The following is a 22,627-nucleotide window of genomic DNA, read 5'->3' as shown; positions in this document are numbered from 1 at the left end:
CTGTGTGGTATTTACTTACCTATTTGGTTCTCATATCTCATTCTAATCCATTTCTTTTGCTTTTGCTTTTGCTTGTGAGACTTGAAACGAACAAGACGAATATGGCATTTGCATAGGTGCAGTGCTAATCCAATTATGTGTTGCCCACTACATTATTGTTCTCCATGAAGAAAAAAGAGGAGATCTAATGGGAAAAGACAGGGAAAATTATTAAGATAGATATGGGTCAGTCAGCTTTACTTTTCTTTTATCAGGTTATTTAATGGGGAAAAAAAAAAGTGAAAAAGATCATAATCTCGTGCATGTTCTTTAATTCTATGCCTTTAAAGTGTCAAAATTTCAAGTTTATTGTGTCCTCACCACCCTAAACATAAAGAAAGTGAAGGCTGCTCAAAATTTAAGATTACGTAACTTTGTATTTGAATTTTTATTATCCATCGGTGATCGATCTGTTCATTTGCCAGAAACTTTTATGCCTAACAAAACCTATTTCTTTTGTTTTGATTTGATTACTGTTAGGGTAAACACCTTTTGGAATACTTACTACTACGGTGTAACTCTTGTCAATAGGGTGTAACTCCTCGTTCTCTTGTTAACAGGGTGTAACTCCTCGTTCCTCCTGTTGCTAGGCTCGACTAGGTGAGGAACGAAGGAGAGAGATCCCTCCCCTTTAAATAGGAGGAGGCGAGCCTCTATTAAGGGAAATAAATTTTTAATTTTCGTATTTATAAATTATTTCCATTTAATATACTACCAAATATGATATCATCATATTTGGAATACTTACTAGTTATTTCCTTAATTCATATCAACATATAAGGAAGTAGATTAAGATTTCCTTAAATTATAATAACAAGTAAGGAAAGAAAATCAATTCCTAACTTAAATATTTGATGTGATTACATATCCACTTTACTAATAACTTTCACCATCAAATCATTCTCTAGACTCAACTTACTAGTCATCTTATCGTTCAGTGAATTAAAATAATCCTTTTGAGTTCAAACATGAGTAACACGAGTAGAATCTAAAAATCAACTCTTATAGAAAGATGTATTATTATCTTTAGAGATTATGATGATATTTTCATCATCATCTATCACAAAAGAGTACTCATCGACCTTTTCTTTTCTTTTTTTTCCTAAATAATTTTGTTTGATTATACTCTTTACATCTATAACACTAAACATCATCCAAAGACCTAACTTTTGATTTTGATTTGCCACGCTAAGATCCACTCTCGTTAAAAAATCATCCTTATCAACCTCTACCCTCGGTAGCTAATACCTCATCATCCGTATTCTTATATTTATCCTTTTTCATGATAGTATGAGATATTAAAGTTTTGTTTGAACTTATTTATTTTAGAGTTACTATATCCTTCCCATACAATATTATCTCCATAAAAGTTGTCATAGGAGTAGACAAGCGATTAAGAAGCAACAATATCTTATCTTCTTTATTAATCTTTTCATCAACTTTCTTCAATTGCTCCAATATTTCTTTGAATATGTTCAAATGTTTTACCAAGTTTATGCCTTCATCCACCCCCAACCTATATAACTTTCAATTTTTTACTTATCCCAAATAACCAAGTCATCATTACTAATATTATTGATAATATTATCGATGATGCAAAGATGAATAATATTTACATACTTTTTGCCTAAGCTCATCCTAATCTTCATTTCTCATCATTTTTAGTTTATCTATTTATCAATTCAACATTTTTGCTAGGCATTACTGAAAAAAAAAAAAGTCTTTAACACTCCTCTATCATAAAGTGAAACTATTTTTTCATTAATTTTTTTTACAAAACTAGCAAAAACAACCAATATTATCCTTATTGAATTTTTAATCATCATAATTGTTAAATCTGATACCACATTTTGAGGAAGGGAGGAGAAAATTTTGAAAAACCAAAAAACAAAAAGACCCCAATATTACTTATTAAAATAATATATTGGAATACTAATGTAAGATTTAACAAGTTTCCACATCTTCTACCATAAAGTGAACATAAGATTTAATATAGTTCGACAACTCTCACCTATATCTATGGGAAAAACTAAATTCTTCAATATACGAGATTAATTAAAAGACTTTTGAACTATTCTAAATATAGCTTTTCTTATATACTTTCTATATCTTAAGAAGTTTTCTTAACTATCTCAATACCCACTAGAGATAAATGCTTAGAAACACCCAAAATATCTTACCTCTCCTTCTCTCTCTCCCTCTTCCTCTCATCAAAACCTTAATAATAAATTCTAATTCTTTAAGACTCTCACTATTCGAATCCATAATTAAATCTAAATTTTAATCCATTAAGAAGTTTAAATTTAATTTAGACTCTTCCAAATAGTTTGAATATAATCAAGACTCCTAAAATACTTATCAACCGTAATATTTAATAATTATTGTATAATTTGATGTAAAATAGTTTTGTTCTTATTATCAACTAATGCTGTGGATTTGATACTCAATACCCACTGGAGCATTATAAATATTTTCATATATTTATGAGTGCAAGCACATGTTTAAGGTAGAGGTAAATCTTAAAACAACGAGTAATAATTATTTCATCGTTAACGTGATTGAATAATCTGTATGTTAACTTTCTTGAGTATGAAATATTTAAATCATAGAATGAATTTTCATAATTCATTTGATTTCTCACAAATATTATAAAAAGAAATTAGGATTTATAATTCAAATTCTATTCTCTTACTATGTTACATTCATTAGTCCATATTAAAAGTTATGACATGAAAAAGATAAGATAAAAAATTATCTAAATCTTGTTTTTTTTTTTTTTTTTTTTTTTTTATCTTATATCTTAGATGTCTTAAATGATAAATGTAATAGGTAGCTCTTTGGTACTGACTATACTCTTATTATAGTAATACTAATAACTATTACAATAACCTGACTTAACGGGACAATCTACTTATTAATCTTGTTGAGCTTAAATAAGTAGGTCAAAATATTTGAGTTTAAGACGATATTAGTATATCTATCAACCTCTAATGACTTAATTTAAATCTTAACCCACTTCAGATTTAGAATTAAATGGTAGCGTCACAAAATCGATAGAGATTTCGTAATTTAAACCATGTTGTCTGATTCAACATATGAATTAAATGAAAAATATAATTTATTTATTTGATTCTAAATAGGGTTTATTACATAAAATTTTAGACATCATATTTACATTTTTAATGTGCATTTGGAAAAAAAAAAAAAAGAAGAAGAAGAAGATTTGGGTGAATATATATAGTTGTAAAATGCTTTAAATGTTTGATAATCAATAAATAAAAAAATTACATTTTAAAAATATATTAATTACATTTTTAGTTATATTAACATCTCGTAAATATTAAAATACGGGTGAAATCGCGTTCCAATCACAACCTTTTCGTCTCCGAGTTGACGTGAGGGAATTAAACTTCAACATCAAATCTAAATGAGGCTTAGCAAACCCTAAAACTTAGCCTATGAAGGCTCGTTGATGGCTCTACTTGTCGTTCAAACCAGCCCTCCTCCTTTTGGCCGCTCTTGTGTGGTGTTGGATCCATTGACAACTACTGCTGTAACCACAAAGACTGGTAGGAGAAACAGAAGAACACGCATAGGAATCGAAGTCAATGTCCGCCCATCTCCGCTTCCATCCTCTCCGTCGTTCTCTCTCTCTCTCTCTCTCGCATTTCTTCGAACGGCCTCCAACCCGACGACTCATTGCCTTCTCTGTCCATAATTCTTTCGTCCTCCCTAAGATAAGAATCCAACAAGAGACAAGGAAAGTCTTTGCCCCTCTCTCCCTCTCTTTCTTTGCGGTAGAGGTAAACCATTGAGCTTTGATATCCTCCTTTCTGTTTCTTCAAAAGATTTCTGGATTCAAGATCCGATGACCCCTCGAATGCCGGGAATCTCTGGGTTTTCCGCTGGTTTTTGGTGCTGATTCGATCTGGTGTTTCCTTTTTAAAGGGAAAATTTGTGTTTTTAGGGAAAAATATGATTTTGAGGGTTCTGGGAGAGGTTTTTGGGTGTTAGATTTTGATTTGGGGTTGGTTTGATGTTTAGGCTATTGATTGCCTGGTTCTATTTGCAGGTCGGTTTGCGATGGCTACCGCTGCGGCGTTTGCGGATCGGGCGACGAGCGATGCGTTGATTGGTCCAGACTGGGCGATCAACATGGAGTTGTGCGACATTATCAATATGGATCCTGGGTAGGGTTCTTGGTTTGTTCTTGCCTCGTGGTTGTGCTTTTAAGAAATCTAGTTTTAAGTTTCTTTTTTGGGCTTAAAGTTTGAATATTCGTCCGGAGTAATATATCAGACGGACGAGCAATTTGTTAAAATTGCTTATTCTTTCCTTTTTTGGTGACCTTAAAGGATAGAACCCTGAGCATGACTCCCACCTCTTTCCTCCCAATGTGTATGCTCCGACAAGTCCAAAGACACTCTTGTGAATTTACCGGAGATGTTATGAATAACCAAGCATTTTATTATGCATGTGGGATTGTTTGCCAGGCCAAGTAATTGAAAGAAGGCTGAATGCATTAGTTTATGGACCCGTCCTTGTCTTTCATAAACTGTTTGTTTGTTATAGCTGTCGTCTAAGTAGTCAATCTCTAACAAAATATGCATCAACCTTATTTGAAATCTAGACTTGACTATATATTTCTGTTAAAGTTGCATCCCCTTTAAATTGTGCACCTTGAGCAACAACAAAGGCACTTGTCTCTTTGCCGCTTGACATTCTACTAAACACTAATTTATACATCGAGAACAAAATTCTAGATTCTACTTTATTTTCCTTAAGGATGTAACTCTGTGTCTCAACTAGTTGATGAAGGTATTTTTCATCTTGAAAGACTATATCCTTATCATCATATTCACTGTTACATAGATGCAAATATTGAGGCACTGATTATTTCCGAAATGTGAGTTGTCCGTTTAACAGGGTAATCATTATCTGCTTAACCAATTTGCTAGAAAAATTTTGATGTCAATGTGTTCTAGTGTCATCATTCTGTTAGTGTTATCTGGTTCATCTAGTAAAGAAACTACTGTTGTCCTTTATTGGAGGCTTTCTATATGAATTATTTTCTGATGAACAGACAGGGCAAGGATGCACTCAAAATACTGAAGAAGCGCCTCGGAAGCAAGAACCCTAAAATCCAACTTCTGGCACTTTTTGTAAGTACATACTGTTTCTCCTCCAATTAAAGTTATATATGATTTTTATCATATCAATTGAGGCTTTTCATGAATCAACCAAACAAACTGAAAAACTGAAAATAATAGGAAAACCTCTTTGTATATATAAATGTGAATATTGTTCACAGAAAACATTAATCATTTAAAAAAAATGTGGCTAAACACCATTAGAAAAGATTAACTTATAGGTGCTGTTATAATGTTTTAGGTATTTCATGACTTGCTAACATGATTTTCTTCTTTGGAGATAAAACAAATTCTCTGTTTCTAATATATTGGTCTTCTTTATAAGTAATGCATCAATATTTTTCTTCTTCATTTGCTTTCAATGGAATGACAGGGCCCAAGTGCTTCTCAAGCTTTTTGTCTATACTCTAGGGTACTGCGACTGTTGTTATCTACAGAAAACAATTTAGACCAACATTTGCATCATGGAAGATTAAATGCTGTTAGTTATTAAATATAAAAATATGAAACTTAGCTACATTGTCAACATGTTTTTTTCTCTAGTAAGTCTATCCAGGAATGTTCTGTTGTATGCAATGGTTTAATCCATCTAAGAACAGATGGTAAAACAGATTATGAAGCTTATATAAATAAATGTTGTCCATGGTATTTTGGCATGCTTCCCAAACAATTAATTAGAGATTTGTGGTAAACAAAACTCCACGAAATACCACTATTAGCTGGTTTTCTCATAGAAAGTTCACAAATCTATCTTTTAGCTAGTTTTGTATGTCTGCAATGATAATATTATGTTCTGGAAAATTCAAACTAGGTGCTAGAAACCCTAAGCAAAAATTGCGGAGACAATGTTCACCAGCAAATTGTCAAGCGGGATATTTTACATGAAATGGTTAGAATAGTGAAGAAGAAAGTAAGTGTCACTTCTCATAACACACCTTATCAATTGTGTTTGATATATTTATATTTGTTCTTTGTTATCATCGTGTGACACCTGTTCTTGAATCGTATTTTCAGCCAGATTTAAGTGTAAGAGAGAAGATATTAGTGCTGATAGATACATGGCAGGAAGCTTTTGGAGGAGCAGGAGGAAAATATACCCAATATCATGCTGCATACCAAGAACTTAGGGTATGCATTTTTTTCCCTGCATCTGGTTATCTTCATCGTTGTTCTAGTTATTGTGGCAGTGTACTGTTTATGAGGTTCTTCATGATTGTTCTGTGATTTGTTCTAGTTTATTTTTCTTATGGAAATTTTTCTTTTCTTTAGTTTATTTTTCTTTGGTAGTTCATGGAATTAATTTTGAGTTACAGGTGAAACTTTCAAGTGAACTTTAATAACTTTTAGGCTCTGAATTCTCTTGATGGCAAAATTGTGATATCTGATTGTTATCTTTGTATAATAAAATATCAGGGAACAATTATAATCACAAGTTTTCAGTTTTCTTTATTTCTATTTTGCCCACAACACTTACATGACATCATGTTGATGTGTTATTTATCTATATGCAATGATACAAGTTCCAGTGCTTGTCTAAGATGCAAAAAATTAAAATATACGGAAATAGGTCTGTAAATTCACATGCTCTGTGTATCTTAGTTTTTTGCCATAAAAATGAGCATTTTTGCCTGTATTATTTTTTCTAAGAATCAGAAGCATGTTATTTCTTTGTTCTTAATTTGTTCTGAGGATGCATTTTCTAGCAAATATTGGTGTTATGTATGATTTGTGTATCTTGTGTTTGTTTCTTGCATATGTACAGCTGCAGTTAGCGTCTCATCAAAGAATGATTTTGGAATAATTCTGTACTTTTGTGTGGGCAGGCCACGGGAGTTGAGTTCCCACCTCGTACAGAAAACACTGCAGCAATTTTTACTCCTCAAACGCACCCAGTACCATATCAACCTGCTACATCAATATATGAAAACATGGCTTTAGAATCTTCACTTCAATCTGATGTTTCTGCTTTCAGGTTACATGCTTTTGATTTATCTATTTCATATGCAAATAATAATAATTTTATCTGTTTTAACCTCTATGCATTGTTGTAGCTATAGTGCTGATGTTTTTAGCTTGATACGTAGTTGCTATTCTTTTTTCTTCTTCGTAGTTCATTGTATTTTGGTAAAAATCACATTTTAGTAGCAACCGATGGTCTTGATGCAGCTTGCAAGATATCCAGAATGCTCGAGGAATAGCAGATGTGTTATCTGAGATGCTCAATGCATTGGATCCCAAGAACCCAGAGGTAGGACCGACTTATTGCTTTTCGGAAAATTATTTCAGGATCAATATAAACATCTTTTACACTCTCAACTGAACCATCTCATGTTTGTTCAAATCAAGGTTTGCCGTACCGGACTGTACCGCCCGGTACGGACGGTACGTACCGGTCCGACAGGCTAGCGGTACGTGGACCGCCCTGTACCGATCCGCCCGTACCGAGCACTGTAGCTGTAGCACTGTAGCACTGCTACAGTGCTCGGTACACCTAAGTGTACCGCTCGGTACACCTGGGTGTACCGAGCTGTCACGGACAAACTTCGAAACAGGGTGTTTGATGTAATGCTTATGTATGTCCGTGTCTTTTGGCATGTTCATGCCTTGTACAGAATGTAAAGGGGCGGCCGAAGGCTTAATAGTCCCATTTTAGTTGGGTTGGTGGCCTCTTTAGGCTTGTAAATAAAGGTTGTGTCATGTAGACACGTGCGAGAGCTTTTCGGTCTGTAATGGACCATTTTACCCTTTGTTGTGCCACTGTTCAGAGCTTGTAAAGTCTGTTGGTAATTTGCATTGTCTATGAAGTGTTTTTCGGACATGTTTGCTTGTGGATCCCGATTGAGGCGTTCTCTTTAACCCGTTCTCTCTTTTGTTGGTCCTAAGGGACAATGGGAGGCTTCGGGGAGGCTGACCTTTGCGGACGGACGCGCAAGGGTGCCGCACGACTTAGGCAAAACCAGCTAAGTCCGTGACATTATGGTATCAGAGCGGGACAAGCACTCATAGAAACACTTGACATGCAAACGTGGGGGACCTAGCGGGGCTGCGTTGAGGGCAGTCAGCACACGCGCGACCGTTTGAGGGAAAACGGGCATGGAGATGTAGGGAAAAGAGTCGCTCAGAGGAGCGGGCATCTGAGATTGACATTCAGAGGAATGGCCAACCCTTCGCGCAAGAGGCACCACGAGAACAGGCAAGCTTGGAAGAATTTGGAGCGCACAAAGGTTGGGATGGCTGAGTTTGAGCTACGGCTCAACGTTGACAACTATACTTGATGGTGCTCTAGGCAAGCGAGGCGCTTGGCAAGAATGAGACCATGCAAGGTGGAATGAGTTGCTCAACGACCAAAAGAGTTATGCAAAGCTCACAGAGGTGAGGGGAATTGCTAACTCGAAGAATTTGGTACTCATGCATGGGCTTGTATGCGGACGACGGAATGTTCGTGGCCATCCCAAGGCGACCGAGACTCGGCGCCATGGAGCATTGAAACTTTCTCTTCGGCATGCGAAGGATACGTCCGGAGGAGGCTGAAGTGTGCAACGAGTTCAGCATGTTGCTAGGCCTTGAGGGGTGCAGCGGTGGCTGTATTGACGTGGAGGCGCAATCTAGCAAGTGCGGTTGCAAGAGGCAGAACAATGCACAGTTTGTTTAGCAGATCGGAGTAGTCCAAGGGGATGGTGGTCTCCGAAACGAAGAGAGATGTTGCTCCAACGGGACAGTTATCCAGGAGGGATAAGTCTCGGCTCTCCAGAGGGAGAATCATGTGAGACGGACTTCACATGTTGAGGAGGAAGTACCTCACAAACAACAACTCCACGAAGCTCAATGGACCGAGCAAGCAGCGAGGAGTTGTCGTATGATCTCGCTCGAGAGAATGCATTGGTGGATGCATTACGAGATCAAGTGGGGGAGCGACCCAAAGCAACTTAAATGAAGGCACACTTGGAGTCGATGTGGAGATCGGACTCAAGGTAGGGCTGACCCGTGGAATGGTGGGCACGAGGGCCACCATCGACTCAATGCAAAAACGAGGAGCGGAGCAACTTGGGCGTAACTTGGTGAAGTACCCAAGCCGCATGAAGGGAGCCAGCATAGAAGTTGGAACGTGGAGCAGAGGCACAGGGCTTTCCTTAGACAGAGGTCAAGGACATGAACTCTTGCAGAGGCAATAGTAGGATCATGTTGTTCCATGGGTCCTTCATTCTGACGGAGCGGACTCATCTTGCATGGTGCCAAAGACGAAGGGAGCTTCGGGGCACATGCACCTTATCTCGGAGAAGCATTTGATGGAGGAACTAAGGCGACTCAATTTGCGGAGGCGAAGTTGGGTTCAGAAGGCCTTAGCACAGGGCAAGAGGACGCAGAGGCGGGTACTCTTGAAGAATATGCCATAGTGTTGCCATTCGAGTTGCTATGAAGGAAGCGGTGCGCAGCGGAGATTGTGCTGGTAGGGGCAGAGGCCCAGGATCCAGACAATGGTGCACAAATTACAGTGAAGTTGGTGGACTTCGGGAGCTACTAGGCGACGGACTGTCCTAGAGCGGTGCTTCATCTAGGTGTGACCCAAGAGTGGGTGGATGAAGGTCGATTGCCAAAGGAGCGAACAAAATCGAAGGTGGAGGAGACCCTGCGATGTATTGGTAGAGGTCACACATGGAGGGTTCACAATTCGAGTTTATTCCACAAGGATCAGAATGCAATGGAGATGTCACCAGGAGGCGACATGGTGCAGCGGATCGTGGTGGAACAGTTCGTGGCAATGCGACACACACGACATAGTCCCGTGAGGGATGAGATCATATAGAGGTATGATCGGGAGCTACTGGGAGCTCCGCTTTGGTGAACAACACGACGGCAAGAAGGGCTATGGATTCAAGGAGTGAAGGCCATGGTACCGCAGAGGCGGGTCTTCCGTGCGTGTATCGAATTTTGCATCGGACGAAAACCTTGGTCATCAGCATATGGGGGCTGTGTTCCACTAAGGGAAAAGTTCGAAGGCAAGTACCAGTGAGTTCCATGGGAGGGACTTGATCATGCAGAGGTATGATCGAAGCAGCTAGAGAGTTGGACTGCTCCAGAGCTCATATTCGCTTAAGGGAGCCCGACAAGTCAGAGGACAAGGTCGAGTGAGCGAACGTTGCTACCAAGGAAGCTAAGGAGAACAGAAGCGGTGCATACTCTACAACGTGATGGCAGAGGCCATGCATGGGAGTTGCAGTCTGTCTTTCCATCAACAAAACGGACTGCTTGGAAAACACAGAGGTGTTGAAGTAGGGGGTCGAAAGGGGCGAGGAAGCGACGGCGAGTCCAGAGGGACTTAGCTACCCAAAATCAAGCAATTAGTTAGAATGGAGGTGGACTCAGAGGAGTGCCACGGAGACATCTCTACTGATTGTGAAGAAAAGGGATGCAGATGCGAGGCAACGGATAGTAAGGCCATGGGCATGGCAGCGCCATGGTACCGCAGAGGCGGGACTTCCGTGCAAGTCATTGATCCCTTGCTCTCATGGAGGGAGAGCGCTTGGTCGTGAAAGGGGCCGAGGAGGTGGAGCATGCAGAGGCAATCTCCAAGTACCGAGACAAGGCTGAAGGGCAGAGGCCAAGAAACTTCGTAAGACCGGTGTCAACAAGTTTCTCATCAAGATAGCCGTAAGTGAAGGACTTCGGGTCATGCAAGAGTGCACGACCAAGGAACGAAGCAAGCAGTACGCGGTGCTGTACCTTTGCTACTCAGTGGAGTAGGCGGCAGGGTTGATCGAGAAGACGGTACAATCCCAGAGGCGACCTCATCTATCAGAGAATTACTCCAAGTTGGGGTGAAAACTTCCTGCATTCCAGAAGTTCAATGGCATTGAGAAGGTGAATCACAGTAGCTAACTCAACGCAAGGAGTGCAAACACTTCAAGTGCTTCAGAAGTGTGAGCAAAGAGCAGGCGAAGGCCAGTAACCAGCTCGATGCATGAAGTACAACCTCGAGGAGGCGGGCGAAGTCAAGTAACCTTTGCCTTCTCAACTCTTAAGAGAATGGGCGAAACCGAGTACCCCAATTCTCTTACCTATCCAGCAGAGGAGCTCTGCACAAGTTCAAAGACCCTTCGAAGAGAATGGAAGACAACAGTTGTCAAATCCTCACCAATGGTGATCAGTGCTACTGAGAGTAGATTGTCCGCTTCATTTCCTAACGAAATGTCAATCGAAAGCGGAAGTGATGCGAACCTACTTGGATGTGACAACTAACTGAAAGAAGAGTCAATGAGCAGATTTTGTGGAGGAAGGACCCAAAACTTCAGAAGTTTGCGAGGTGATGCTCGTTAAAGCTCCAACAAGCATCCACCCAGTTCAAGCAGCATGTGGAAATTTTGAGAAACTGGCGCAGTAAGAATGGTCTTTTCCTTCATTTGGTGGATCCGCAAGAATCAACAAGGATCAACACAACTCAACCAACCCCACACCAGAGTCAGAGTCATTGGCGAGTTAAAGCAGCATGGCGGATCAAAGGTTCGACTACTCAAAAACAACAGCGGAGAGCAGCTGGGAGCCAGGAGGCGCATTGCAGCTGGAGCAGAAGATTGAAGACTCAGCAAAGGCGAAGAGTTGCAGTGTTCACAAAGGCTTCGACGAGGACGTCGAAGGGATAAGTGGGGGAGAATGTCACGGACAAACTTCGAAACAGGGTGTTTGATGTAATGCTTATGTATGTCCGTGTCTTTTGGCATGTTCATGCCTTGTACAGAATGTAAAGGGGCGGCCGAAGGCTTAATAGTCCCATTTTAGTTGGGTTGGTGGCCTCTTTAGGCTTGTAAATAAAGGTTGTGTCATGTAGACACGTGCGAGAGCTTTTCGGTCTGTAATGGACCATTTTACCCTTTGTTGTGCCACTGTTCAGAGCTTGTAAAGTCTGTTGGTAATTTGCATTGTCTATGAAGTGTTTTTCGGACATGTTTGCTTGTGGATCCCGATTGAGGCGTTCTCTTTAACCCGTTCTCTCTTTTGTTGGTCCTAAGGGACAATGGGAGGCTTCGGGGAGGCTGACCTTTGCGGACGGACGCGCAAGGGTGCCGCACGACTTAGGCAAAACCAGCTAAGTCCGTGACAAAGCGGTATACCGTACCGTACCGGTACCGAGCCCGGGTCGAAACACCGGTACAGTACGGTACGGCGAACCTTGGTTCAAATTATGAGATGATATTAATCCCTCCTACTTATTAGCCTGAGAATTATGGAACTTGGTTCTATTTATTCATTTAGAATAATATAGGGCCTCCTATTAAGCCACACCTTTAATAATAAGAGACAATATGTCTCACCTTTAATAATAAGAGGCATACTGTGTTGTCATGCATATTTGAAAAGAAAATGCTGAGACAAATGAGTGGTAGATGCTTATGGTATCTCACTGCGTTGATTGACATTATGGGAACTTACGGAGTTGGTAATGTTGCGTGAATCCATCAGGCAGAGAATTACTGGAAATAGACTCCTATGATCTTGGCAAGAACTCTTTATTATTTTGAATGGCTGTGGATTCAACGATGAAGTTTGCAAATGGTTTAGGCAGTTTAAAAGCCAATTCATCTATAGCAATTCAAGCAATTCTAATTGCTTGCTTTGTTTCTTATATTTAACTTGCTATTTATGTGCTGCATCAGTCCTGGCTCTTAAAGTATCACATGAGGAAGATGTCTGATGCTCATAACACATTATAGATAGGTTTGAATAAGTTGTAGATTGGAAGTGCCTTGTATTGTACTCCTGACAACTTACTCTGCCTTTGTTTAAAAGTTACTGCAGAAGTCAGGTATCACAGGCCAACAACCCTTTGAATCAAACTTCTTCTATCATATCATAGCTAATTGTGCTTCGTATGACAGGACTTAAGACAAGAAGTTATTGTTGACCTTGTTGAACAGTGCCATTCTTATAAAAAGCATGTCATGCTTCTCGTGAATAGTACTGGGTATGATCAATTTTTGGTATGCAGTGAAGCATCATTGAGTCAAGATTTTATATACTGATTCTTTACTCATGTTTCTTTAATATTATAGGGATGAAGAGCTGCTTTTTCAAGGTCTGGCACTGAATGATGACATTCAGCTTGTACTTGAACGACATGATAATATGTCGAAGGGAACTGCTCCAAGTGTCAGGGCCCCAGTTGCTTCACCTGTACCTCTTGTTAATGTAATCTATGAGGCTGATCAGCTTGAGGATGATTTCTCCGAGCTATCTCTCAGGTACTGTACATGAGAGTCCATTCCCTTCTTTTGCTTATCTTTTCTGAATTTAGATTTTTGTAAGCTGTAAAAAAGACACCAATGTTTTAGAAGTTAATAAGTTTATTGCCCTAATTGCTCTTACCATATACAATGTTGGTTTGTCTCATCTTTAGGAATTATATAAGCATGTTGTGGAGTAGCAACAAAAATGGAATATTTTTCAGCCTCTTAAAACTATTGGCAACTATGTATGCAACAGTAACAAATAGTTGACTACCATAAAAAGTCACTAAAGTACAATATTCAAACATGTCATGAGATGAAAATACACTACATACTCTTCTCTCCAGATATGCAAAATTTGATTGACCATATGATACAACTTTCAGACAGTGGCCCAACTTTTTCCAAGCTTCTGTGCTGAATTAGAAATGATAGTTCATGGTCTGTGACCATTGCTTTTTCTGTTTCATGTTTATTTTAGGTAAATATTAGATATTTTTTATCAACAAAGAGAGTACGCCTTTTCACTACCGTATTCTTATCTGCAACTTGGGTGATCAGGGTTGGGTCATGTTTGCATCAGTAAGACTACATTTTAATCCTTCCAGACTCTGGATTAGCCAATGCCTCATGCATTGGTCTATCCTTCTTTATTGAAATAAGCAGATACATTGGGTGCCATTTTACAAATAGTAGCCTATGATTTATTATAAAATTGTATTCCTGCTTGGCAAATCTGCTTTAACTGGATATGCATGACTAACCAGATCATAATAACTTTGGACATTGCACCAGGACTTCAAGAGATAATGCAACAGCACATGGTCGGAAAGCTTCTACCGCCAAAAGTCGAAGCCCTTTTCTTCCTCCACCTCAACCATCAAAGCCAATCAGCACAGACGCAAGCAGAGTAAATTATTCAAGTGGTGATGTTTTCAGATCAGAACAAGCACTGGATGCTCCTGCTGACCCACCTGTGCCACCTGCTACTTTATCACCTGTCATCCCTTCTGCTTCAGCTCCATCTTTGGAGTCTGATGAACTGCCCAGGTATGATGAACCTATTCAAGCAGCAAAATTCAGCACAGACCAACTTCCAAAGGTTCCTCGGGAACATCAGCCTTCTGGTTTATTACCACCTCCCCCATCAAAATACGGCCAAAGACAGCAGTTCTTTGAGCAGCAGAAGCATGGCTTATCTGGTGGTGACTCTGGTGTATCTTTCAATGGATCGTTAGATCAAAACCGGAGCCTCTATTCTAATCAAGAAAATACCAGTTTGGGCCCAAAACATGATCAACAACATTTGGAAGGGCAGAACGTGTCACCATCAACCAAACAAATGAAACCTGAGGATGCACTCTTCAAAGATTTGGTTGACTTTGCAAAGGCCAAATCATCTTCACCAACCAAACCGTCCAACAGTCATAGAACACGCTAAGTGGTTTCTCAGTCAGGTCTTGTGCATTTCATTGTGTTGTTTATAATCTTTTTATCAGGCTAGGGGAGGGCATAGTTGTAGTAAAATAAAGGGAGACATTTATGTGTTTGATTCTTAGTTGGTTTGGTTATTCTGTGGTGTATATGATGAGGAGAGTAAACTTGTTATCCGATGTTAGAAGAGATATTGCTTCATTTATACATTGTGACTTATGCCATCAAGGTCTTCATTTGATTAGTTGCAAGAAAGATTCATGTGCCATTGCTAGTCGTTTATGCATGATTTTGTGATGGACTAACTGGGCATTTTCTCCAAATGTAACTCATATTCCTTTTGTCATGAGTTTATGTAGTGAGAGATATTAAGAACAAATATCTGTTAAACATACAATTGATTCATTCTTGATTTCTGGAGACATTGAAGTGCTGGGTTGAGGATTAAGGTCTTCAGGAGAGTTAGTGAGCCCAATGTAAAAAACTGGTATTTGTTCTCTGCTAAAACTCTGAAAACTCTTTGTTGGTTTGATCCAAACAGTGATTGGTGATTATTGGTTAATTAATGATCTGTCTATTTCAACTAAAGTGGAAACAAGCACCCAAGAAGACTTTTGGACATTTGACGTAGAACTTGACTTCCTTGTTTGTTTATTGAAAAGTTATCTACTTGGACTCTGAATCTACTTGTTAATGTTTACTGCTCATACTCTTAATATAATATTAGAAATATATTTTTCAGAATTCCAATTCGCATTAGGTAAATCAAACAAAAAAGTTTTGAGTCAAATATAATTAATGGAAGTGCACTTTGCTGATTATTCACTGTGCTAAATGGACCACTAAATAACAAGCTTCTAACTCAAGAGGTTGATGTTCATCAAGCTAGCTTGATCCACACACACACACAATCATATATATAATCATCATTTGTTGACTATTATATTAAATTAATACCCTAAAGTTTATTATGATGGTGAGAATATGGAGAATATTTAAGGTGAATTCTTTAAAAAAACCTATAAATTTAAGAATTTCCTGCCAAGTTTGAAATTTTTCATAAGAACGATTTTTTTTTTTTAAATGATCATTTTGCTTCTGTTGGCCATTGCCCTCCGCCTAGCCACTAGTCGCACCTCCACCTCATCGGTCACTCTTCTCCATCATACCTGACTAGCGACGGAGGCACAATGACCCTCGCCAAATGCTGCTAGACTTGTAATGGAGGTGTAGCCTCCACGACTAGCGATGAAGACTACAAATGAGGACTAACCGTCTCCCCCTCTTTATTTGCTCACGATCAATGAGGAGGAGGGGGTGCGAGAAGACCACACCAACAAAGGGTGCGAAGAGACTACACAGCCCCTCCCCAAGTAACGACATAGGTGTGACAATGAGTCCTTATGTGAGAACCAAGTGATGATGACGAACCCTTGCACGAAAGCTGTGGATGGAGGGGATAGGCAAGGTTGTAGGTAGTGGTAGACCTCCCTCACACGAGGGCTACAAGTGACGATAACAAATCCTCACACGAGGGTTGCAAGCAACATAGCGAGGTCTGCATGCAACAATACAAGCGGGAAGTGATGAAAGATCTAAGAAAAAAAATAATTTTTAAAATTTGCTAGGAGTAAAATAATCTTTTTTACGCGATCCGGAGTGTTTTGTAAAAAATTTTCAAACTCAGGGGTTTCTTTGAAGAATTTGTTTATATATATACATATATACATATATACATATACATCTATATATATACATACATATATCTATATATATACATATACATATATATATATATATATAAGACTGTAATAATAATTAATGAAAGTTAATGTTGACTTTTTATTAACCTTTAGAGAGACACTTCTGCTGTATTAAAATTTCAAGCGCCAATATTCCTAACCATCATCATCATCATCAAAAGGAGGCCGCAGCGGGAGCCAGAGTGATATCGTGATCTCCCTCTCCTCCATCGGGGATCGGCGTGGGGAAATCGATGGTAGCTGGCTGCGTAGATCATCCCGATCGATCGCCTGCCTGATTAGAACAGAGGAAGAAGAAGGCGAGAGGGGATGGGTTGGTGGTGGGGTGGACAGCAGAAGAACAAAGAACCGTGCAAGAAGGAGGCCTGCGACATCCAGGCCTGCCTCTCCAAGAACAACTTCAACCCCGAGAGGTACCTGATCGTTTCTTCCTTCTCTTTTCATTTCTCTTCCTCCTCTTCTTTCTTACCCTTCCAATTGATTTCTGCAACCTGTTGAGCGACGCACAAGGGGAAACTATTGACTCCTATCCTGTGTTGGATAGTTGCTCTTCTTCTTGCTTGCAAACACTTGGGAATTCCCATATAGAAACCCTATTAATTGATGACTGAAACCTGTTGGGAGAGGAGGAAAGAGAATCTTTTTTGTTTTTGGATCATACTTCGAATGCTTCCTCATATCAGTTGGGTCGTTAGGGAGGAGGAGGCTCATCATGTGGTGTCATTTGTTGAAGATGGGAAACGGGGACACAGGGTGGTGGATTATCGAGGACGGATATTTTGGATGGATTCAAATAGATGGTGTCTTTTGATCTCGATAGGCTGGTCACTGTTAGTGGGTTGGATCGTATAAGAGCTTCTTTCAAGGGATGGTGATAAAGAGGAGGGTGTTACTGTTTTCGTTGGTGGAGATGGCTTGCACGGTTGATTGCGGAGGAGTAATATTTGTCTGTCCTGTCACAGCTTTAATCTGATGTCTGAACCGAGATTGTATGAGTAGTTTCAGATGCGATCGTTTTTACTAAGTTGTCGTTATCACCATTAGACACAAAGCTCTTCTATGTTTGGGTCTGAACTAAAATTCATCCCTAACCTCTGTTTACAATGTCTTTGGGGAGATAGTTTAGGATTTTTTTTTGGTCTAACTGGAGTTAAATAACTTATAGATTATACTCGTGTTGAGGTCAGATTTCTGTTAGCATGAAATAAATTTCTTATCTTGTAGCAGTTGTGCAGATTCAAATGATAGTTGCTACTGGATTATTAGAACAGTCTGGCTAGGGAGAAACAGGGATTGTGTGATTGATGATTATTTGGAGTTTTGGACATAAAATAATATTTCTGTGAAGCTATGCCTCCATGCATTATTTTTTTTCCCCTTAGTATCTCTCTAACTCTTCACCTATCTCTCTTCTATCTTCAATCTCTTATCCTCGGTTACATTTTTTTTTCATTTTATGTGTTTTATCTTTAATTTGAGTTAGTTCTTTTTCTACATGTTTCAGCTCGCTACATTTTTTATTCAAGATTCTGCTGTTCATATATCTTGTCAATTGTCCATACTATAAATATCAAAGTCTTTTACATTTTGACTTGGGCATTCATTTTAATATTTGTTTTATAACACACCCCGATTAGCTTCATATCTAAAGTGGATAATACTAAGTTTGACTTATAAGGGTCTTATAGTTGTATTACTATCAATTTCAGCTTAAGTATTTTGACTAGTTGTTTAGGTTAAACGAAGTTGATTGACCAATTAGCCTATCAGGTCTGTGTCATGACTTGTTTGCTACTCTTTATATCATCTTTTAGATCTCACACAAGATAAACTTGTAATTTCTGGAATTTGCTGCTTGTTTGATATAAGTCCATTCATATGGGAACCATTTTGTTAATGTTTGTTAGGACATCTTCTACATCATAGAGCAAGTTTAGACTGAATTTATTTATTAGCAACCAGCAGTTCTGCCTTTCTTTCAAGGACATCGGTGCAAGAACTAGAAGAGAGCAGACCTGACTTAGTAAATCCATTTAGTCCACTGTGACATTGCAAGAACTTCTCCTTTTAGTTCTCAACTGATAGCAACACTTATAAGCTACTGTATCGACCAGCCATATATTTAATAGTTCTAATGGCAGAACAACTTTGGGCTCCATGGTAAGGCAGGAAACTTTCAAGTGAAGTTGCTTCCCCAGTTCAGATTTTTCTTGTTGCCTGGAATCTTTTACTGAGCTTATGATGGGATTACTTATTTCAGCATTCTACATCATTGTTATTTGTAGGTTTGTCAATCACTGTAAGCCCATGAGAAAGGGCCAGAAAAGGACTTGCTGATGATTGAGGTTCTAGAGAGTTCTAGTTAAATCCCATAAATTCTAAAATTAGTATGTTTTTTGATAGTTTTGGAATTTGAAATTTAGTTCATTGTGATGGATTAGATAATTGTTGTTCTCTTCTCAGCTTTTTCCCCCATGCATTCTAGTAACTTGTCTCTTCTGTATGAAGTCCCATGTTATTTGTTCTACTGAAGTGATGTTTTACATGTCATTCCTTTATTTATCATATCTAATTGTCATATTTTTACATCAGTTAACTCTGATTTCTAACAGGTAAACAATGTATCAATATTTTCTAACTTATTTTCTTCTTTATTTTTTTTAATCATCTTAGAATTGATTCTCAACACATAAATAATTGATTCAATATCCGTATAGATAAGTCCAGATGGATTGAGATGCTTGTTTATCTATTTTCTGTTAAGGACTAAAGCATGGTATGCATCTCAAGTCAAGGGACATGGGACATTTATTATATGTGTATAGATATATACCTGCCTTGTGGTTTGTATATCGGGTTCTAGTTAAATGATTTTTAAAATATTATTCACAGTTATACTACCAGTATGACAATGGGTTAAAAAAAGGAGAAGATCTCTGGTGATTTCCTGCTGATTCAAAGCTTCACTGATATGCTAGTGATATAAATGATCAAATACCAGGTTTCTGGTTGTTGGGAGGTCATGAATATTACTAGGTAACTTCTTGCAGTTAACGAACATGATTTTGCTTAGCCATGTTTAAGGATTGATGCCTTTTCTGCTCGGACAATATAAATATGCCCTCATAGTCTAGCAGCTATTGGTAACAAGCTCTCCACTCAGAAGGGTGGGGCTGCTTTCATTGACCCTTCCAAAACCCTTTTTTGGTGGGAGGTTTGTGCACTTGGACATCTTTTTTTCACTTCTCACACACAATCTAGTAACTACTTTTGACAAAAGTAAATTCTGATGCTGAAAGAAATTCTGGAAATGGTTTCTTCATTTCATTTCGATGTAATTGTATTTTCAACTTGATTCTTTTCTTTCTAACATTTGTAAATTTATGGATTAGATTATGAGCCTGCATATCAGAATGTGCAACAACATCGACATAGTAAATTGTGATAGATTATGTTATTAATTATGGTTAACCTAAGGTAAATAATTTTTCCTTGTAATATTTATTTCAGGTGCATGAAGGTCATTGGACTGTTGCAACTATGCTGTGAAAAGTGCAACTATGACTCAACACATTGTGCTCCACTTGCTGGACTTCTGAAAACAAATACCAAGTGACACACTGCAAATATTGAACCATGAAGCTTCATGATTACCCAACAGTAATTTCTCTGTGAGCCAATAACATTTTTGGTCAAAAAAAAAAAAAGGCGTTATTGTTACAGTTTGTTGGATATAACCTTGTTGCCAATTTGACATAAGATTTTTTTTCCCAGTTTTAAATCCCAGTTCTTCTGTTTCCTGGTAACACCAAATTAGTCAATAATGATCATTTGTTTTCCTACTACTAAAACAACAACAACAACAAGTCATAATGTCCCATCTATTCTGGGTCACCTACATAGATTGTTTCAAACCATTGAGCTATGTATAAGGCAATATGTTTAGATAATTATTTAAACTGTTTGTCACTTGTTATATCTCACAATGATGTGATCTCCTCCGCTCTCTCTCCTATTCTTTTTATTAACACCATGGATTTCTTGCTCTATCAACTCATTTTAAGTTCTTAAGACTTTCTAGATTTGGTATATAATTAATCATCATGCTTCATTATTTTTGTTGTCTTATATCCATGTGTGTAAAAAATTTGACACTCGCTCGAAACATTTTATTGCTTAATTCTTTTAGATGAACATAGTTATATATTGATCTAAATTAAACAGGAACTTGTAATTCATGTCTTTGAGTTGATGTCTGTTTCTATTTTTTGTCATTGCTTGGTTACACATGGTATTCATAAATATGGGTGATAATTGGTCAGATAAATATTGGAGCACCATGTTTTTTATTATGGATATGCGATCATTTTCACAATTTAGAAACATAAGCTATGAAAGAGTGCACAACATTTGATCTTCTATCGCAACCAATTTGCTAACGTACCACCGAGCCATTTTTTTATTAACTTAGTGGCACTGTGCCTCTATTGCAGCTGATGCTACTGAATCTGCTGCTTTATTTTTGGTACCAACAGGTCTCATGTGTTTGAACACTGAAACAGCTGACATACATCAATAATAAGGATCTATACATCTGAGCCCCTCCAGATTCCACAATACTGTCTTCATGCATGTGGTTGTTTTTCTCCCTAAACTTTTAAATCATGAAGCCATGCTCTTTGGTTTTTTCATCAGGAGTTAGTTGGTTGAATATGCAATTCTTATTGGATAATACGTTAGTTTACAAAAAAATATAAATATCATGGTCACATCGGAAGGGACTGACAATTTTCCTAGTGTCGTTTAAAATAAGCTGTCTATTTTAGCATATTTATAATTTGAATCCTGTCATGTGGTCAAATATGTTGTAACATGTATTTACATCCTGACATCACTATTCATTTCATGTTAGCTCTTGCTGCGATAGAACATCAAAGAGTCAAAGACCACATAGTTGAGAATTTGTAACCAAGGGCAATAATGCCAATTCAGATGCCTTGTTAGGAATAAGTAAGTGGGTTAATTTAGAAACTACAAAAATGTTTGAAAGATATGAGTAGTGGATAAGACAGGTATCCAACAGTCAATATGCCAAAATGGAGGAGCCTATATGAGAGTAACCCTTTATTCTTAAATACTAGTTTGTTTCTTTAGTTTTTTGTTATTTCAGTAAAATCATTTAGTGAAAGTTTCCATTCATTTGAAATCTTGGATGAAGCCATACGAGCTTTCTTTTTGCTGTCGTTGAATGGACTACATGCGATGTTATTGAGATCCTTAAAGAATCATATTTGTATCTTGCAGGACAATTGGCCTGACTTTCTATGATGGGAGAAAGTCTATGAGTTTTGTGGATCATTTATTTTCGTTTTCTCTTCAACAGACAATTTATGTTGAAAAATATTATTTCTGCAGGAGCTGAAAGAATGGAGAAATGGCAGATTTAGATGACTTTCTATGATGGAGAAATGGACTACTGACGATGTAAAACAACTTTTTCTTTTTTGCACGGCATGTTCACGTCTGCTTTTTTCCCCGGTTTTTTTAGAACTTTAGCTGTAGTATTTTAAGTTGAAAATTGTGAGAAAAAAAAATTGAAATTGCAGAAGAATAGCAAGATAATTTCTGTTTTCATTTTCCTTTTTTTTCTGGAAAATAATGGAGGGTGAACCATCACTTGGTAAAGATTTACCTTAGTGAAATAATTGGCAGCCACATTTGGATTCTGGTCCAAAGCCTGTAAAAGATTTTAAATTGCATGAATTCTCTGCTCATAAAATGTAGTGGTACTTGCATAACTCATATATATATATATATATATATATATATATATATATATATATATATATATATATATATATATATATATATATATATATATATATATATATAGTCTTTTTATTACAATTTCTAATTGGTTTGGTACGACCAAGTCAACTGTTTTAGCACCCAAAGGTGCATCTCGTCCGGATCGCATGACGGCAAACTTAAACTTGCATCAGTTCATATTTCCCAGACATCG

General features: G+C 38.0%; 2 protein-coding genes across 11 annotated transcripts; both read left to right on the top strand.

Annotated features, from left to right (window-relative positions):
- Nucleotides 1–3,489: 3,489 nt before the first annotated feature.
- On the top strand, nt 3,490–15,066 carry LOC103985208 (TOM1-like protein 4). 7 transcript variants are annotated; one of them, XM_065109113.1, is made up of 10 exons: nt 3,490–3,608; nt 4,112–4,229; nt 5,123–5,201; nt 6,001–6,099; nt 6,255–6,317; nt 7,013–7,161; nt 7,356–7,437; nt 13,061–13,146; nt 13,235–13,423; nt 14,204–15,066. In XM_065109113.1, exons 1-10 carry the CDS (start codon nt 3,512–3,514, stop codon nt 14,847–14,849), a joined length of 1,608 nt encoding a protein of 535 aa, XP_064965185.1. In that variant the 5' UTR covers nt 3,490–3,511; the 3' UTR covers nt 14,850–15,066. The 7 variants fall into 7 exon arrangements, with proteins under 7 accessions (XP_064965185.1, XP_009401116.3, XP_064965187.1 ...); XM_009402841.3 differs by having other exon boundaries at nt 6,204–6,317; XM_009402839.3 differs by having other exon boundaries at nt 3,514–3,842; nt 6,204–6,317.
- Nucleotides 15,067–16,743: 1,677 nt separating this feature from the next.
- On the top strand, nt 16,744–22,368 carry LOC103985209 (cx9C motif-containing protein 4, mitochondrial). Of its 4 annotated transcripts, none has more exons than XR_671697.3 (3): nt 16,744–17,018; nt 20,116–20,276; nt 22,021–22,368. XR_671697.3 is itself a non-coding variant. In XM_009402845.3 (3 exons), the coding sequence occupies exons 1-2, from the start codon at nt 16,915–16,917 to the stop codon at nt 20,219–20,221; spliced, it is 210 nt and encodes a 69-aa protein (XP_009401120.2). In that variant the 5' UTR covers nt 16,745–16,914; the 3' UTR covers nt 20,222–20,265; nt 22,021–22,368. The 4 variants fall into 4 exon arrangements, 2 of the variants coding, with proteins under 2 accessions (XP_009401120.2, XP_009401121.2); XR_010487020.1 differs by having other exon boundaries at nt 21,910–22,368; XM_009402845.3 differs by having other exon boundaries at nt 16,745–17,018; nt 20,116–20,265.
- The last annotated feature ends 259 nt before the right edge of the window (nt 22,369–22,627 follow it).

This window comes from Musa acuminata, chromosome BXJ2-5 (genome assembly GCF_036884655.1).
Source record: "Musa acuminata AAA Group cultivar baxijiao chromosome BXJ2-5, Cavendish_Baxijiao_AAA, whole genome shotgun sequence".
Classification (NCBI taxonomy): domain Eukaryota; kingdom Viridiplantae; phylum Streptophyta; class Magnoliopsida; order Zingiberales; family Musaceae; genus Musa; species Musa acuminata.
This window is presented reverse-complemented; position numbering and strand designations above follow the sequence as displayed.